Source organism: Pinus tabuliformis, chromosome 5_2, assembly GCF_031772625.1.
Source record: "Pinus tabuliformis cultivar Carrire ecotype Pingquan chromosome 5_2, CPIR1, whole genome shotgun sequence".
Taxonomy (NCBI): domain Eukaryota; kingdom Viridiplantae; phylum Streptophyta; class Pinopsida; order Pinales; family Pinaceae; genus Pinus; species Pinus tabuliformis.
In genome coordinates this window covers 308,681,467-308,699,399 of record NC_142306.1, presented here as the reverse complement: position 1 = coordinate 308,699,399, position 17,933 = coordinate 308,681,467, and the positions used below count along the sequence as shown (strand labels likewise).

At 36.6% G+C, this 17,933-nt stretch overlaps 2 protein-coding genes across 2 annotated transcripts; both read left to right on the top strand.

The window, feature by feature from the left end:
• The first annotated feature begins 5,011 nt into the window (after window positions 1–5,011).
• Window positions 5,012–5,407, top strand: LOC149158765 (toll/interleukin-1 receptor-like protein). Its single transcript, XM_089434098.1, has one exon. It carries the CDS (start codon window positions 5,012–5,014, stop codon window positions 5,405–5,407), a length of 396 nt encoding a protein of 131 aa, XP_089290224.1.
• A 270-nt stretch (window positions 5,408–5,677) lies between these two features.
• Window positions 5,678–6,655, top strand: LOC149158764 (disease resistance protein L6-like). The gene has a single exon (XM_089434097.1). It carries the CDS (start codon window positions 5,678–5,680, stop codon window positions 6,653–6,655), a length of 978 nt encoding a protein of 325 aa, XP_089290223.1.
• The last annotated feature ends 11,278 nt before the right edge of the window (window positions 6,656–17,933 follow it).

Below are 17,933 nucleotides of genomic sequence, written 5' to 3'. Positions count from 1 at the left end.
ATAATGATCAACAACCAGAAAAACAACCACAACAGCAACAAGCTCTTCAAACACCTGAAAGTGGTATTAGAAGATCTACCAGGATAAGTAGACCCCCTGAACGATACTCTCCTTCATTATATTATGTATTGTTAACTGATTCTGGTGAACCAGAATGTTATGAAGAAGTAGTGCAGGTAGAAACCTGGAAGAAATGGGAGCAAGCCATGAAATAAGAGATGGACTCTTAGCACATAACCAGACTTGGGACTTAGTTAGGTTGCCTGCAGGTAAAACAGCATTGCAGAATAAATGGGTTTACAGGATGAAGGAAAAAGATGGAGGAAAACAGAGGTACAAAGCTATACTTGTAGTGAAGGGTTTTGCATAGAAGAAAGGTATTGATTTTGATGAAATATTTTCTCCTGTTGTTAAAATGACTTCAATCAGAACTATTTTAAGTCTAGTAGCAGCTAAAGATTTGCATCTTGAGCAGTTAGATGTAAAGACAACCTTTCTCCATGGGGATTTGGAGGAAGAGATATATATGCAACAACCACAAGGATATGAGGTAAAAGGGAAGGAGAAACTAGTGTGCAGCTTGAAGAAGAGCTTGTATGGCTTAAAATAGGCTCCAAGGCAGTGGTATCTAAAATTTGATAGTTTTATGTCTGATCAAGGTTATACTAGATATCACTCTAATCATTGTGTTTATCTCAGAAGGAAAAATGATGGCAACTATATTATATTGTTATTGTATGTAGATGATATGCTTGTTGCAGGTTCTAACATGCAGGAAATAAATGTTCTAAAAAGGAAATTCGCAAACTCATTTGCAATGAAAGATTTGGGTGCTGCAAAACAAATCCTTGGTATGAGAATAACTAGAGACAAGAATAATCTCAAATTAACATTGTCTCAAAGTGAGTACATAGAAAAGGTGTTGAAAAGGATTAATATGCAGAATGCAAAACCAAAACAATGTAAACTTTGAAACGGGAACTGATACTGTTACCCGTTTTGTAGAGGTGGCAAAAAAATGACCCGATTTTCAAAAGTGGTGATGCAGAATACACATGTTTTTTTTAGAACATGGTTTTTGGAACTTTAATTTTTTTCATGTGCATTAAGTTTTAGAATGGTAGTGAATGGTAGTGATTTTCATCCTGATTTTAAAAAGTGAGTATTTTGCATCACACCCTTTTTTTAAAAGACCTATTTTTTGACTTTAAATTTTCTAGTGTGTGAAATGTAAAAAATTATTTTCTAAATTTGATAGTTTTTGAGGTCGTCATTGTATTCATATTTTCTTGTTCTCTATCTTAATTTTTTTTTTTTAGTGGGGTTTTTATTATTTTGCGTTTTTAAATTAGAAAGTCGATAGTTTGAATTTTAGATAATCTACATGTTTAGACATCCTTAATTAATTTTTCAATCCACATGAAATAATTGTTTCTAAAAAACAACATTTTTTAACAATGGACATAAAAAATAACCATTTTTAACATAAATATAACAAAAAAACTAAACGTTTTGATAATTTTTTGCTAGAATTAACATGTCAAAATCACAATTTTTATACAAAAATATTAACTAAAAATGGTCAAATAATAGTTTTTTTTTATGAATTACATGTCAAAAAGATAATAATAACTACTTTTTTTTTTCAAAAAATAATGATTAACTTAAAAATCAATGCAAAAATCACATATTACCAATATTGAACATATAAAAACCCTAATTGAGTGTTTATTCTTCTCATAAAATGTCAAAGTCAAAACATTGCAAAGCTGGATTTACAAGCATAACTTAAATTTAATCAACAATGTCACGTAATCCAAATTCTTCGTCCTCTAGAGTTTCATCATTGTCCTCTTCCACAATATTTTCTATTTCATTTTGCTCATTTTCCTCTTCTAATGGGTCTTTGATGTCTGCAAATCTCCCAATATATGTCTTTCCAAACATTCCATGTAATGGTGGTTGGGGTTCCTTTGCCTTTTTTGCCACACGTGATTCACTAAAGTCCCCTTTCTTCAACCCAATTTCTCGCATTGCATCTCGAAGAAATTGAAGAGCATTAATTCTTTGCTGAATGAAATTGCATTGTAATGGATCTTTCTCAATTGCCGTTAGATCTAGCGAGGAGATTCGATGATTAAGGATATGTATGTAGGTCAAGCGATGTCTTCCTCCGCCGTTAGATCTAGCGAGAAGATTCGGCGATTAAGGATATGTATGTAGGTCAAGGTGAGTGTTATCCTTTGAGTTTGTTGTGCTTCATGGTGGGAATCGGTGGATTTCGGGTGGACTACATGCTCGAGGGTTATCCCCTCGTTCAGACCCAAAATCCTTTTAGAATGGTCTGTATTTCCTCAGTGGGTTCGATTCTAATTTTAACGTGGTTGCAGGTTCTCGTCCCGATATGAGCCTCATCCGTCAGATCTTTGAGGGGTGATCGAACGGTGTTGACTTATGTTTGTTTTTCGAGGGTTTTGTTGTTCGGTTTGTGGGTCTATGGCTTTAAGTAGTTTGATATTTCTTTAGCCCAAAGTTCCTTGGGGACTGTTGTATTTTATGTATTTTTCTTTACGATTTAATGAAATATAAGTTACAACTCTTAGTTTAGCAAAACAAAAAGAAAATTTGCTCAGGGGGAGTTCCAGTACAGGTACCAGTTCCCATTGTTTAGGTAGAGCATCTTTCTATTCACTGTGTTTTTGCGGTAGGCCAAGTCATTTATTCATATAAGCGAATGAATGTTAAACATGTATTTTTGTTTTCTGATTTTTGTCTTTATTTTTTATGCTTGTGGTTATTCCAATGTATTAATGTTTTGTAATTTGAAAATTATGAAATCAAAAGAGGAATGTAATATTTCTTTGGGTTAGGTTAGTTATCGAGGTTAATAAACAAACTATAAGCCATTGAACCAAAGGGGAACAATCATAAACGCTAATTAATGGGCTTGAATATTGCTGCAAGCCCTAGGTTAAGCCTGCATTATCCACAGACTAAACACACATACACACACACATATAAGTACTCTTGAAAACATAAAAAAATGTGTAAATGAATGTGTAGATTGTTTTTAATACTAAGTGAATTTATTGTTCTAGATATTTCTATCTAACACACATAAACATAATATGTTGAATGAAGGCTTTCAAGCTATTTTTGAAAAGTATCAACTGTAACTAATATAATGTAATGAGAAAAATATCAGAGTCGAAGAAAGTAATACATGAGAGCTAAGAAAAATTGAAAGAAAAACTAGTTTAAAATTAGTAATATTAGTAATATATGTCAAGCATACTATTATAGGATTTATCATTCACATGTGTTTCCTTCCAAGGTGTTTAATACCCAAAATGGTGAAAAAAAATTTAGATGTGAGAACATAAGGGTTTTTCTTTATTTTTCTAATGAAAAATGAACAACCACCAAAGAAGATGTACAAGCAACATGCATAACATAATAGTAACCTTTTACTATCCCTAGCAAAACGTAAATAATTTTTTTTGCATCTAGTTGCCTGGGGATACCATAGTTCTCCACACAATGTACCCAGATATGATTTATAAAGCACTTGTACAATCGACAATTTGTATAGAAAACCATAAAAGGAATATACTACATAATTAAATCTCCACAGGTAACCTCAAAAGAGCATGTTCTAGTAATGTAAGTGTGAGCAGTCAAAGACTCATTAAGAAGAAAGACAAGCATTTCTAAAATGTATTTGGTGAGAGTTATAAACCCCAACTCGTAAGCTTTTCATGCCAAAAAGGGTTCTTGGTCAAAACATTAAGTTATGAAAATTAAAGAGAAATATAACCAATTAAAAATAATCCACTCAATTAAAATATAGCATCTTCCATCACTTATTTTTATTATACTTTATTAATACCCTAATTAAAACCGTAAAAAAATTAAATTACATTTATAATACAAAACCATGAGTACACACCTTGCCATAATTTGTCGGAAACAATCTTAGCATCGGTTTCTAACATTAAAGCGAGTTCGGCCAAACACCAGGGAGAAAAGGCATAGTTCTCGGACAAAATAGCGATTTGAACAGAAGAAGAGAGAATGGCGTGCTGTATTTTGTCTGGAATGTGATCGCCCAACTCAAATTCGTCGGAATCGAGAAACACGCGCAGTCCCATTTGTCGGAGAGAATGGTAAAGAATGCTCGCCATCGACTTCTTCACATCAGCCCCTCGGTGATTGATGAATACGTCATATAACGATTGAGAGTTTGTGGTCGATGGATTAATGAAGTCGCTGCTGTCCTATTGATATCTTCTCTTCTCTCTCAAAAATGTGAGCGTTTGTTTTGGAGTAAATCTTTCTATTCTAACATTGTTACTGCATTTAGGATCTGAGATTTCTTATTCTCAGCAAATACTGCTATGCCATCCTCAAGCTTCCAAGTCACTGCTGATGAAATCTGCGGGGCGCCACCCCCGGGCCGCCCCGCCCCGCCCGAGGGGCGGGGCGGGGTGGCCCGGGGGTGGCGCCTGGCAGATTTCATCAGCGATTTCATCAGCAGTGACTTGGAAGCTTGAGGATGGCATAGCAGTATTTGCTGAGAATAAGAAATCTCAGATCCTAAATGCAGTAACAATGTTAGAATAGAAAGATTCGCCTGCGCAGCGCCACCCCCGGGCCGCCCCGTCCCGCCCGAGGGGTGGAGCGTCGATTCCCGGAATCGACGCTCCGCCCCTCGGGCTGGGCGGGGCGGCCCGGGGGTGGTGCCCAGCAGATTTCATCAGCGATTTCATCAGCAGTGACTTGGAAGCTTGAGGATGGCATAGCAGTATTTGCTGAGAATAAAATCTCAGATCCTAAATGCAGTAACAATGTTAGAATAGAAAGATTTACTCCAAAACAAGCGCTCACATTTTTGAGAGAGAAGAGAAGATATCAATAGGACAGCAGCGACTTCATTAATCCATCGACCACAAACTCTCAATCGTTATATGACGTATTCATCAATCACCGAGGGGCTGATGTGAAGAAGTCGATGGCAAGCATTCTTTACCATTCTCTCCGACAAATGGGACTGCGCGCGTTTCTCGATTCTGACGAATTTGAGTTGGGCGATCACATTCCAGACAAAATACAACACGCCATTCTCTCTTCTTCTGTTCAAATCGCTATTTTGTCCGAGAACTATGCCTTTTCTCCCTGGTGTTTGGCCGAACTCGCTTTAATGTTAGAAACCGATGCTAAGATTGTTTCCGTTTTTCATCATATTCCGCCTTACTTCGCTCGTCACTCTTGGGGAGTATACGCTGATGCATTTCGGAAACACGAATCGGATGGCAGATACAACAATGCAGAGATTAAGAAATGGAAGGAAGCCCTCCATAAAGCTTCCAATATCAAAGGATGGGAATTAAATGATCATAACGAGTAAGGATTATCAATAGCTGTCTTTATTTGGTTCTGTAGTTTTGCTGTTTGTCATTTATTTTAATATTTAACCATCGTATCTAGTTCTTAATTTTTACGAGCATAAAAAGCCTTTCTAGACACATAACAGATTGATTCCTTCTAGACACATAACAGACTGATTCTACTAAGTAAACAAATACAGAGAAAGTAGATCTCCGTATAAATTCCAGATGAGAAAATAAAAATCTTGGATTGATTAGATTCCGCATTATCACATGGCTTTCATGTAAATATGTTCAGGGACCTGGGGCAGCTCTGCAAGGACATAGTCGACACCGTATTAAAAGAGGTGAAGAGGAGATCATCATTAGAAGTTGCCGAACACCCAGTGGGGCTTGAGGAAGCTGTGGGTGAGTTCGACAGAAGAAGGGAGAGGGAGAATAATCCTAAACTTGTAGGAATAGTGGGCATGTGCGGGTCTGGTAAAACAACCCTTGCTACAGAACTGTTCAACGTCAAACGTTCTGCATTTGATGCCTCGTGTTTTCTCCATGATGTGTGCAAAACATCTGCAGTGAATAATTTGGCGACTCTTCAAAGAATTATTTTGAAAAGGTTACTGAATCTTGATTTAGAGATTGACAACGTGATTGAAGGAAAGTGGATTCTCGAGGATCGTTTCGCAAAAGTTGAGACCACTTCTCGCTTTCTCATTATTTTAGATGGCATTGATCATAAGGAGCAAGTAGATGCCCTCTTGGTCCAAAAAGTCCTTCAAACCAACAGTTTGATAATTATCACGTCCCGTGACAGGAGCGTGTTTACTAGCCGCCCCCAATCTATGCTCTATGAAATGAAATCGATGGCCGAAAAGCATGCGAGGGAGCTCTTTTGTAGGCACGCCTTCAACCAGCCCAGCCCAGTTATCGGATCTGAAAATGTAGTGGATGGCTTCATGAGACAGTGTTTTGGCTTACCTCTGTTGCTTAAAGAGTTCGGAGCCCTACTTAATGGGAAATCTGAAAAGGAATGGGAGATAGAACTGCATAACTCATTCGAAAGGCTGAATAGAGACATCAAAAACAAACTTCAAACGAGTTATGATGCACTGGAGCAGGACGAGAAGGAGATGTTCCAGGACGTTTCCTACTTCTTCACCAGCCACCCGAAAAATACGGCCATAAGGATATGGAATGCGTCGGGATGGAGTGGATTTCCGAACTATGCAACCTCAACAAACAGCGATGCAAACTCAAAACATTTTTTATGAACGAAGAAACGCTTCAAACCTTGAAGAGCCAGGTCTCAGCAAGCGGGCAACTGTCAGGAAATTGCTCTACGTTCGAAGTGCTGGCTGCTCATTTGTGGAGAGTAAGATGCCTAATTATATATATACTACGCCCTACCCAGATCAAGTGGACTCCTTCCACAACCATCTTTACAACTGATGCTATATCAAGTCGCTGTTGTCCTATTGATATCTTCTCTTCTCTCTCAAAAATGTGAGTGTTTGTTTTGGAGTAAATCTTTCTATTCTAACATTGTTACTGCATTTAGGATCTGAGATTTCTTATTCTCAGCAAATACTGCTATGCCATCCTCAAGCTTCCAAGTCACTGCTGATGAAATCACTGATGAAATCTGCCGGGCGCCGCCTGCGCAGCGCCACCCCCGGGCCGCCCCGCCCCACCCGAGGGGTGGAGCGTCGATTCCCGGAATCGATGCTCCGCCCCTCGGGCGGGGCGGGGCGGCCCGGGGGTGGCCCTGTGCGGGCGGAGAGACATGAATTTGATGCCATCCTGCTGTATAATGCAATGTCGCACTTATGTTCAAAATAACACCAGCTTCTGAAGGAGACTTTCCAAGTCCACCTTTCTTTAAATATTGCAATGCAGCATTGCACATTGTAAATGTTCCAACAGAGTCAATATCCAATACTATTCGGAAGCCATTTGGTGATAAATCCTCTGCAGCACAAAGAAAATTGCGCGCAACACCATTCACAAGAATATCAAGTCTTCCAAACTGCTTTACTGTTACTTCAACAACATGAGCAACATCCTCTATCTTGTGAACATCTCCTTCAATTCCAATGGCCCGAATGCCTGGCGCTTGGAGCGCTGCAGTAGCTTCCTCGACGACGGTCTTTACCGAAGATCAAAAGCATATAGCAGCAAAATCCACGAACTACATTGATAAATCTATTTCTAGGGCTGTTATCGTATGTCACATATTAAATTGAACCAAACTCCCCAATTTTAACGTTGTGTCAATGATTTCATATATAAATTCAATATCATTATACAATTGTACAAGAACAATAATCTAAACAATAGTAGTTCCACCTGTATCGGGCCATATATGACGTCCCAAACTATATGCAAATATTTTTCCATCCAGATCTATAGTATTTTAAAGCAGAAGAGTATTGATTCTAATTATACCTACAACCCTCCAAAAATATTTACTAAAAAAAGTTCATTTATTAGGTGTCCATCCAATTGAGTGACTATCCAAATCCAATTGATATAGCGGCAAAATTCACCTACATTGATAAATCTATTTCTAGGGTTCTATCGTATGTCACAAACCAAACTCCCAAATATTGACATTTTGTCCATGATTTCATCGATATATTCAATATCTTCATTTGATTGTACCAAACAATAATTTAAACAAAAGTAAAAGTAGACACAATATGGCTTCACAACAATAATTTAAACAAAAGTACAAGTAGACATAATATGGCTTCACAAACTATATGATAATATTTTTCCATCCATGTCTATAGTATTCTAATGTAGATGCCCTTTGCTTCTAATTAGACCTAGAGCCTTCCTCCAAAAGAAAGTATTAAAAAGGTCCATTTATTATTAGGTGTTAGTCTTCTCACACCAACATAAATTTTAGTGCCATAAGATTGGGACCTAATAAATGAACCTTTGTAACACATTCGCTGGAGAAAGGCTGTGAATCCCTATGTTTATGGGTTATTTAATTTTTATAGGTGACGGTCATATCATCCATTAACTCTGAGCAGGTCTTCCAGGAATATATATCCAATAGTATTTTACAGAAGACCTAGACCCGATTGTAACTTTGGTTATCGGAACTTCCCAGCAAGAAATTCAACGGTTGACCTTGCAGTTTGTTCTCGGATGACCCGAACATACAGTCTAGTTAAGGATGCATTAAAAGATTCTTTCACAGCATTCCTAAATATTAAAAGATTCACTGACAACTTTCCTCTAGATATTCACAGCATTCCTCCCTGAAACGTCGTAAAAGACTCGTTCACAACGTTCCTTTCGTTTAAGAGATGTATTAAAAGGTTCATCTATTCAGTGCAGGGTATTATTAATGAACTCTTATCACGTTTCATATGAAAGTATTCATATATCCATTCTATGCTATTATATTGTAGAAAGAGTGATCTAGGGTGCCAAATCCATGGTATATATATATATATATATATATAGATATATATATATATATATCCGCCATATCTTCCACTACTTCTTGGCAGGTTTCCGGATGGATGAACATTTCAGAGCTTTCACACATAGATATGGTGTAGGTAGTCAAATATTATGATTATAGTATGCAATATCAAGCTCAGTAATTTGAAGGTGCTTATTAGATCTTTCTGGGCGTGGGGGGCGGGTGGAAAATAAAAAAAATCTAGTCTAAATTACCCTTTGTTATATTCATTGAATATTAAACTTAAAGTTTTCTGCCAAAATAATGAGTAAAAGTCATTGATTCCCAATTTACTATAATGCATCATCAATTGTGCGTTGTAATAATTTTTAGAACATTGGTGTTCTCAAGTATCATGGATTCATTGGCACAATAATTTTTTAAAATATTATCTCATGGTGTTTTTTTTATGTCCTGGAGCACCACCAGTAGTGCATCATAGAAATTAAAGGCACATCAATACGGCCATGAAATTTGTTTATTAATGTACTTAAGATCTATTGGAGCATTGTTAAAGGTGAATTACTACATTTAATAATAATAATTGACCGACAATTGCAGGAAATTTTAACTCAATAGCGAGTTAAGATGTACCAAATCACCATAAATGGTATGTCCTTTCTTTCTAAGTATACTAACAAGCATAATAAACCAACAATATTCTCTATATATTAACCCATTGTACATAGTGTGGCTCGTAAAAGCATCAATGATCACTGCGAGTTGATGCACCACGTGGAATTTTTTTTGAAAATAATGAAAAGACAAACAAGTTAAAGAACAATTTTAAATTTTAAACCACTAAATACGTAGAGTGGGGGATAACAATCAATTTACTTGGTCCCTTTTTCATTCAAATAAGTATGGTTATGTTATGGTTAGTGTGTAGAGAAAAAATATATAAAAAAAATTAGTATTGTTTGCAAAAATCCACCATGGAAGTAGAGAGGAACTCTTCGCTTCAAGACGACAGAGATTCTAAAAAGGTTGTTACCAGAAGGAACAATGTTGACATGGGAGTCTACTGAAACCAGTCGTAGATTTAGAAGACTTTTGAAACCTGGAATGTTGGGCATGCATGTGAACTCAGATGGGGCACTAGTTGATGAAAGAGAAGAATATGGAACATCTTCGTCAGCATCCAGTCACTCATTTGAAGATGTGAATTCTGATGGTGTGCAAGAAAATATGAGTGATTTTGAATAATTGTTTAAGATAGTTTATATAACTGATGTATGCATCGTATCTTCAAATAAAATTAATGTTTTCCATATTTTGTTAGATGAGAAGTTATGAAGCATTTTTATGTTGTTGGATTATGTCTTAAGTATGATAAATTTTATTGTTTAAATATCTACAATGCAATATCAAATTAGAGATATAATGTCTGTTTTATTCAGTATACAAATAAAGACTTTTGAATTCATTCAGTGATATAATTTGTTCATAATGTCATGTTTTTTTAGTTTTATAGTTGAAAAAATTTCAATTTCTTTTGTATCTAGCATGTTGTGGTTGAAAACATGTTAAATTTATACTTAGGAAAGAAAAATGATATTCTACTAGAAACATTAATGTGTTTTTTCCTTAAATTTTAACTTTGTTTGAGACATAAAAAATTGGTTTTATTAGTATTTTTTAAAAAGTATGAAAATTGACCCTAAAAAAAAAAATCATTATTCCAGTATCAACACTTTCGTTCTGAAGCTATATTTTGCAGGAAAATTTCGTAGTCACTGCCATTTTTAAAACAGCCGCAAAATTGACACCTGAAAAAAAAAAAAAAAAACATCGTTCCAGTATACACACTTTTCGTTTTGAGCATTGTTTTTGTGGTTTTTTTGAGGTTTTTGGGCCAGAGTTCCCGTTTTGAGTTTATAGTTCCCGTTTCAAAGTTTACATTGTTCCAATTAGTATACCTTTAGCTAGCCATTTCAAATTAAGTAAGGAGGCATGTCCCAAGACTCAGGAAGAAATGGCTCATATGTCTAAGGTTCCATATGCATCAGCAGTTGGAAGCTTAATGTATGCAATGGTCTGCACAAGGCCTGATATTGCACATGCAGTGGGAGTTGTAAGCAGGTACATGAACAATCTAGGAAAAGAACATTGGATGGCGGTGAAGTGGAATCTTAGGGATTTGAGAGGTACCACAAATCAAGCATTATGCTTTGGTGGTTCAAATATTTCTCTACAGGGATATGTTGATGCAGACATGGCAGGTGATAGAGATAACAGGAGGAGCACAACAGGGTATGTGTTTATTGTAGGTGGAATAATTGTCAGTTCGGTTTCAAAAACCCAAAGTGTTGTTGCATTTTCAACAACAGAAGCAGAGTATGTTGCTGCTACAGAGGCTAGTAAAGAAATGATTTGGTTACAAAGGTTTCTAGATGAATTGGGTAAGAAGCAGGTGTTGTGCAGGTTATACAGTGACAACCAGAGTTCCATACATCTTGCAAAGAACTCTGCATTTCATTCCAAGACTAAACATATACAAATGAAGTACAATTTCATACGGTCAACATTGGAAGATGGACAATTGAAGTTGGAAAAGATACACACTAGCTAGAATCCTGCAGATATGTTAACAAAAGTTGTAACCAGGGAGAAACTGAGAATCTGCTCAGTTTCAGTTGGTCTTCAAGTATGATGAAGAAGATGAGAAATAGCTAGGTCAAAATTGAAGTCATTGTCTAGAAAATGAAGCAACGATCGAGTTGTTAATCAGTCTCCAAGTGGGAGATTGTTGGGTGTGGAGCCTGATTATCGTCTGTATTTAAAGGTTTCAGCCGGATGTATACCCTAGGAAGACTGTACACCCCTCCACGTGGGGGGTAAATCCCCCCTGATGGGGGGTCTGTGGGCCAGTGGTCCCCTAGCGGGGGTTTGGGGGCAGCACCCCTGAAGATAAAAATAGATGTAAAATTGTCTTGTAAAAGTCTAGCAATTTCTAGTCAATCTGGGCCGTTCATTAGGCGGATGATCTGACGGTAGAAGTTATGTTTAATTTAGGGTTTTTTTCTTTATAAGGCAACCCCTCACTATATATGAGGGAATTGTATTGTGTCTATGGATATCTGTATTCTGAGTGAGGAAGAGAGAGGAGATTGAGAGCGAAGAGGGTGTTACAGCAAATCTGTTGTAGGTTGTATCGCTTCAGTTTGCTGAATAATATAATAAAATAAGGACTGGCTATTTCTCCGTGGATGTAGCCCAAACTGGGTGAACCACGTATATTTGTGTCTCTCTTGTTTTATGTGTTTTCTGTGTTTATATTTTTGCAATATTTTATGTGTTCCATTGCTCCGTAATATATAATTTTCTAATAGAAGCAATGTGAAATCACTCAATCCGTATCACTGAGTCCTAAAATTGTGCAATCTCCCTACCCATTATATCTTGAATTGCGCATTGCACGGTATCAAGGCTCAAGCTTCACTCCTGATTGCCTAAGCTGCGCAATTGAAAAATCATCAAGTCTCTATTTTGTGGAAGTTTGTAATTCATGTTTTCTTTCACCTACACTAAAGTAGTTGAACTATTTCAGTACTTATTATCTTGAGAATTTTATGTAATGGTTACTATTACTATCACATCCTTGTGGACTATTCCACTAGATATTAGAAAAACATTTCTTGTTGATTGGTTGTAATGACTATCTCATCTTTGCAGAATATTTTATTGGATGTTAGACAAATCCTTCTTTGTAGTGTGTATCTACTAGGGCGGTACTATTACCTCTCTCTTAGAGGCTCACTTTATTTTCTCCCTCTGCAATAGAATCACCTTGACACACTTACAATTGAACACTCACCAGGCACACTCGCTTTTCGAAGGCACATTTGCACTCCTCTCCCTTGCTGACAATTAGAGAGAAGGAAAATATTTAAGAAACTAGAAATCGGGACATATTTTGGATGGGACTCCTTTCGCAAGTAGTGTGAGGTCTAATTTGGACCACATATCAGGGAGACCCCTTGAATGTTGGCAGGTCCAACACCATCAACATTTATGCCACTAGAAGGATGGAAATAATTTTTTTATGATTGATAACCTCAACCACCCAAATCCTAATTATTTCAGTCAAGGAAATAATATTCCCAACACCTCCCATACTCATATTTCTAAAGTTGGTGATTCTTCTCAGCTTGGTCTCAGAAAAACATACAAAAATTCTTACAACCATATCCAGGCCATCCATCCTATCACTTGTAAATTTGCAAGAGTAAATGGATTGATACCTAGAGTACATAACCTTTCGTATTTTCCAAAGAATAATGTGACCAACCCTACTGGGATAGTCGTTTCAAAAATTGAAGATTTGGTTCTCTCCACCCTTGAAGAGTTGGGAGAGACTGCAGAAAATGTAGAGAAAAAAGACCAACGTTTATCTTTTAACAGTGGTGACGATGACAATGTTGTACTCTCAAATGATACTTTCCATGGGTTAGTCAATGAAGAAGTAGATGGAGAAGACCCATTAGATTCCGACGATGAGGAGGAAAACAATGACAAAGATATGGCGAACCAAGATCTGGATAGGATGACTTAGGGCCCACTTGCACTACGAGTTGTGCTATAGAAGATGTTGATGCACCCGAAGAAATTTTTAACAAAGTATGAACCTAAAAAAGAAGTGAAGGCAGAGGACCACTTGGACAAATATTACCTGCATCTACAAATGCTTGAGGTATGTTCCATGTACCTTAGATGATAGTGCATCTATATCATATCATAGCCTTCCTTTGAACTCAATCCAGAATTGGAGGGGTTTTAAGAAACTATTTCTTGAGAAGTTTGCTAATGATAAAACCCGAGGCATGTTGTTAAGAGATCTGGGGAGTCTGAAGATGGAGCAGAAATAGAAAGTGAAGGATTTTAATCAGAGGTTTAAATGTATATTGAATAGATTTCCCATAGACAAAAAAGCTCATGGCTCCATCACTATTGATTATTGCACATCTTCCTTACCAACAAATATTGTATAGTTCATGAAAAGAACTATGAAGCTAACATTAGCTAAAAATTACAAAGAAGCAATCACAGTTGAAAAGGAATTGCACGCAATTGGAGTCATTACAGATGATGAATCAATAAAGGAATCCAAATACATAGGTAAAAGGTCTCAGGACTTTTTTTATGTAAGGCCAATGAGAAAGTGGTAACCAATCTTGAGAGGTTGACCCACACCATCAACTCTCTATCCAATGAATTAGCAGAGTTAAAAAAAAGGTCAAGCAAGGTCACCATGAGTAGCAAGCTTCCTAAATTTATCTTTCTGAGAAGGGCTACAAACTTTAGCAGTAGCAACAACCATCCAGCCAAGTCTACACAAAGCTCAAACTTTGTGCTGAATGTTGAGAGTATAAGCATGGAACAATATTGTCATTTCAGCAAGAGTATCATTCAAAAAAAAAAACAACAAAAACAAAAAACAAAAACAAAAAAAAAACATGCCCACAATGGAACCACAACATGAATACTCTTGATGCACATTTTTTTGATACAATAATTTCAGATGACCAGACTGAGCCGATATAAGAGAATGATGCTAACAAAGAAACTATGAATGTTTGACAAGAAGTGAATGCATTCAGTTGTGTTTTTGCAGCTAAGAAGAAGAGTGTCGAAGAACAACCATTGAGTGAGGCCTTGAATCAATAGAAAAAACTTGATACATTTGATAAACCAAGGGTTGGCCTCTACAAAAGACTTGACGAAGAAAAAATTGAAAGAGAATTTGTTGATGAAGATCACATCGGCCATCAAATCATCCCAGAAAACTCAGAGAAAGTCTAGAAATGTTGCTACAATGAAAAGTTCTTCTACAAACAACAAAATTAAGTTCATCATTTCGTAAGTAGAAGATAAATCAAATCCACTAGAGACTTTGGAAATGTCCCTCGCACTATATTATAACATAGTGGATGAAATGAAGAAATCTCATGCAAATATCTCACTCTTTGAAATGACAAAGACCTTTAGCCAACGAGAATTTCTTGTCCACACACTCGAACAGTCTGCCAAAGGTAATGATGCTTCTTCATAGAAGGGGTCTAGAAAGTCCTCTGGTTCCTTGGAATCTATACTTAAGACTTGAACATTAGATGCTAATACACTCTGCCCTCCATTTCTTTTAACGTTTTAAATTTTCAATTGTAATGTGCACAATTGCTTAGTCGATTCTGGTGCATCTGTAAACGTGATGCCTTTATATGTACCAAATAAAATCAATGGAAAATTGGATAAAAAAGATAGACAAACCATTCAAATAGACAAGAATCTTTTCCATGCTATTGGGGAACTTAGAAATGTGCTCATATTATTATCATCCGACCAACGAGTTCACCAATGTATAAACATAGTAATTTTGGACATTCCAGAAGTTTACTGTGCATTGCTGACCAAAGATTGGTCTGAGAAGTTACAAGGGTATTTTTCTACAGAATGGTCACACTTATGGATTCTGTACAAGGCTAAAAACAATCAAATCTAGGTTAACTCAGAGCCTTATAGGAAACATAATGTAACTCCCTTTGAAGCTAAAAATGAACATGTGGCTTTCACGGATATTAACTTTGGGAATTTATTCTCAGAAACTGATTTGGGGTGCTATGTTTCTCAGGCATCCCCGATCCCACTTGAAACATAGTTGGAACTCCTTCCTAGTCCAATTAGTGAAAATGACATTTGTACATTATGTAGGAGTAATGGTATTATTACTAGTGCAATAAATAGTCCTTGTACATATGATGTTTAGACATTGTATTTTGATGGTTCGAAGGCATAGGAGGGCTCTGGAGCTAGTTGTGTTTTAGTAGAACCATGATAGAGAAAACATGTGATCTAAGGCCGCCTGGAATTTGAGTGCATGAACAACACCGCGGAATATGAAGCACTCATCTTGGGCTTACAAAGGTCCATTGACCTCAATGTTGGGATTCTAAAAGTAGTATGTGACTCAGAAATTATCGTACAATAGGTACGTGACACTATACACTGTATGCCACCTCATCTAAAAGGTTATCAATAAGAGGTATGACATTTGATTTCTCATTTCCAACCTTTCAATATTTTTTATGTTCCTAGGATGCGTAACACAACACAATTTCAGATGCATTAACAAATACTATTGTTAGGTTATCACCGCTTAAGGACAATTTTTTTGTAGAAATTCTTTATAATCCTTCCATCCCTGACAATATTACTAATTTACACGTTTTTTAATGATGAACATCATATATTGCACTTTATGGTGAATACTAATGTATTTAAGGATGCATCTATGGATGAAGACAAGCAAGAGAGAGCATTGTAGGATGAAGCTTGCTTAAACAAAGAGAACCCCATGCTAAAAGGCACCATATCATTGGAAAAGTTGTATGACTTGAAAAACTACTTCAGAGGGTCAGTTAACGTAAAAATCCCTAGCTCAATGATGTCACATGAGAAAATAAATATTAGAACAAAAAAAGATCCAAAGTTTTTTAATCTTGGTACTTTTTGCACACCACAAGAGTGGAAAGCATTCCTCTGGTTATTCAAGCAGTACCAAGATGTTTTTGCGTGGATGTATGATGAGCTGAAAATTTATGACACATGAATAATCCAGAATGTGATTCTGATTAAAGAAGGGGTCAAGCCTTTCCAAAAGAAGTTGTGGAAGGTACATCCAAAAATTCAGCCTCTGATTCCAAAGGATTTAAGGAAACTGTTGGATGCTCAAATCAATTATAAAGTGTGACATTCAACTTGGGTATCAAATTTGGTCCTAGTAAGAAACATTTCTAGGGAAATCTGCTTGTGTGTTGATTAACGTAACTTAAACCATGCCTCAGACAAAGATGACTACCCTATGTCATCTATGGAATAGATATTGCAGATAGTATCAGGGTCATAAATGATTTCTTTTCTAGGTGTGTATTTTGGCTGTAACTAGGTTCTAGTCTTGAGTCTGACAAACTCAAGACAACATTTTGCATGAAGTGGGGTATGTTCAGATTCAAAAGAATGCCATTTGGGCTAGTAAATGCCAGTGTGACATTCCAACATGGAATGTAAATTACGTTTCGTGGAATGATTGGGAAAAACATAGTGGTATATCTAGATGATGTTATAATGTTTTCCAAGAAAATATATGACCGCCTACACCATCTAAGGAAAATATTCGAGAGATATTAGAAATACAGGATATCCCTTAATCCTAAGAAGAGTATTTTTGTAGTGTCTGAGGGTAATCTCTTGGGCCATATTATCATGAAGAGTGGGATTAAGGTAGACTTAGAAATGATCAAATCTATAATGCAGATTCCCTTCCCGGTGAACAAAAAAGCCATGCAGTCCTTCCTAGGAAAGATAATTTCTCTCAAATTTATCTCCAATTATGCTTAAATCATGAAACACATGTAGGAGATGGAAAGGAAGGATGCAATATATAAGTGGGATAAGAGGGAAAAGGATGCATTTTCCTGTATAAAGCAAGCTATAGCAAATGTGCCTATGTTGCACAACCCAAATTTAACCAAAGATTTTCTTCTCTACACTTTCAGATTTGATACTTCTCTCGCCATTGTGCTTACACAAAAGGATGATCAAAATAATGAGGGGCCAATATCTTTCATGAGTTCTAGCCTTCAAGGAAATGAATCAACTACCCGACCATTGACAAACAAGCTTATGTATTTTACAAGGTGGTGAAGCATTTCTGACCCTATCTCTTGAAAAATCATTGTATTATCTTTGTGCCACACCCATCGAGTAGATCACTATTTGTTCAACAAGAGCTGGGTGAAAGAAGAGCGAGCTGGATGACTAGTTTACATGAGTATGACTTAGATTTCAAACTAGTTCACATGATTAAGGGCCATGGTCTTTATCGGCTAAAAGAAAAATTAGTAGATGCGAAAGAAGAAGATCCATCTGGATGGGAGCATGAAATCAAAATGTATAATGTTGAGCAAGCTTCCCCCACTACCATCACAAACTATTGGTACAGGGATGTGCATCAGTATCTTGAGCATGGAACCATGCCCACTCATTTATCCACATGAAAAAAGAGGGAACTC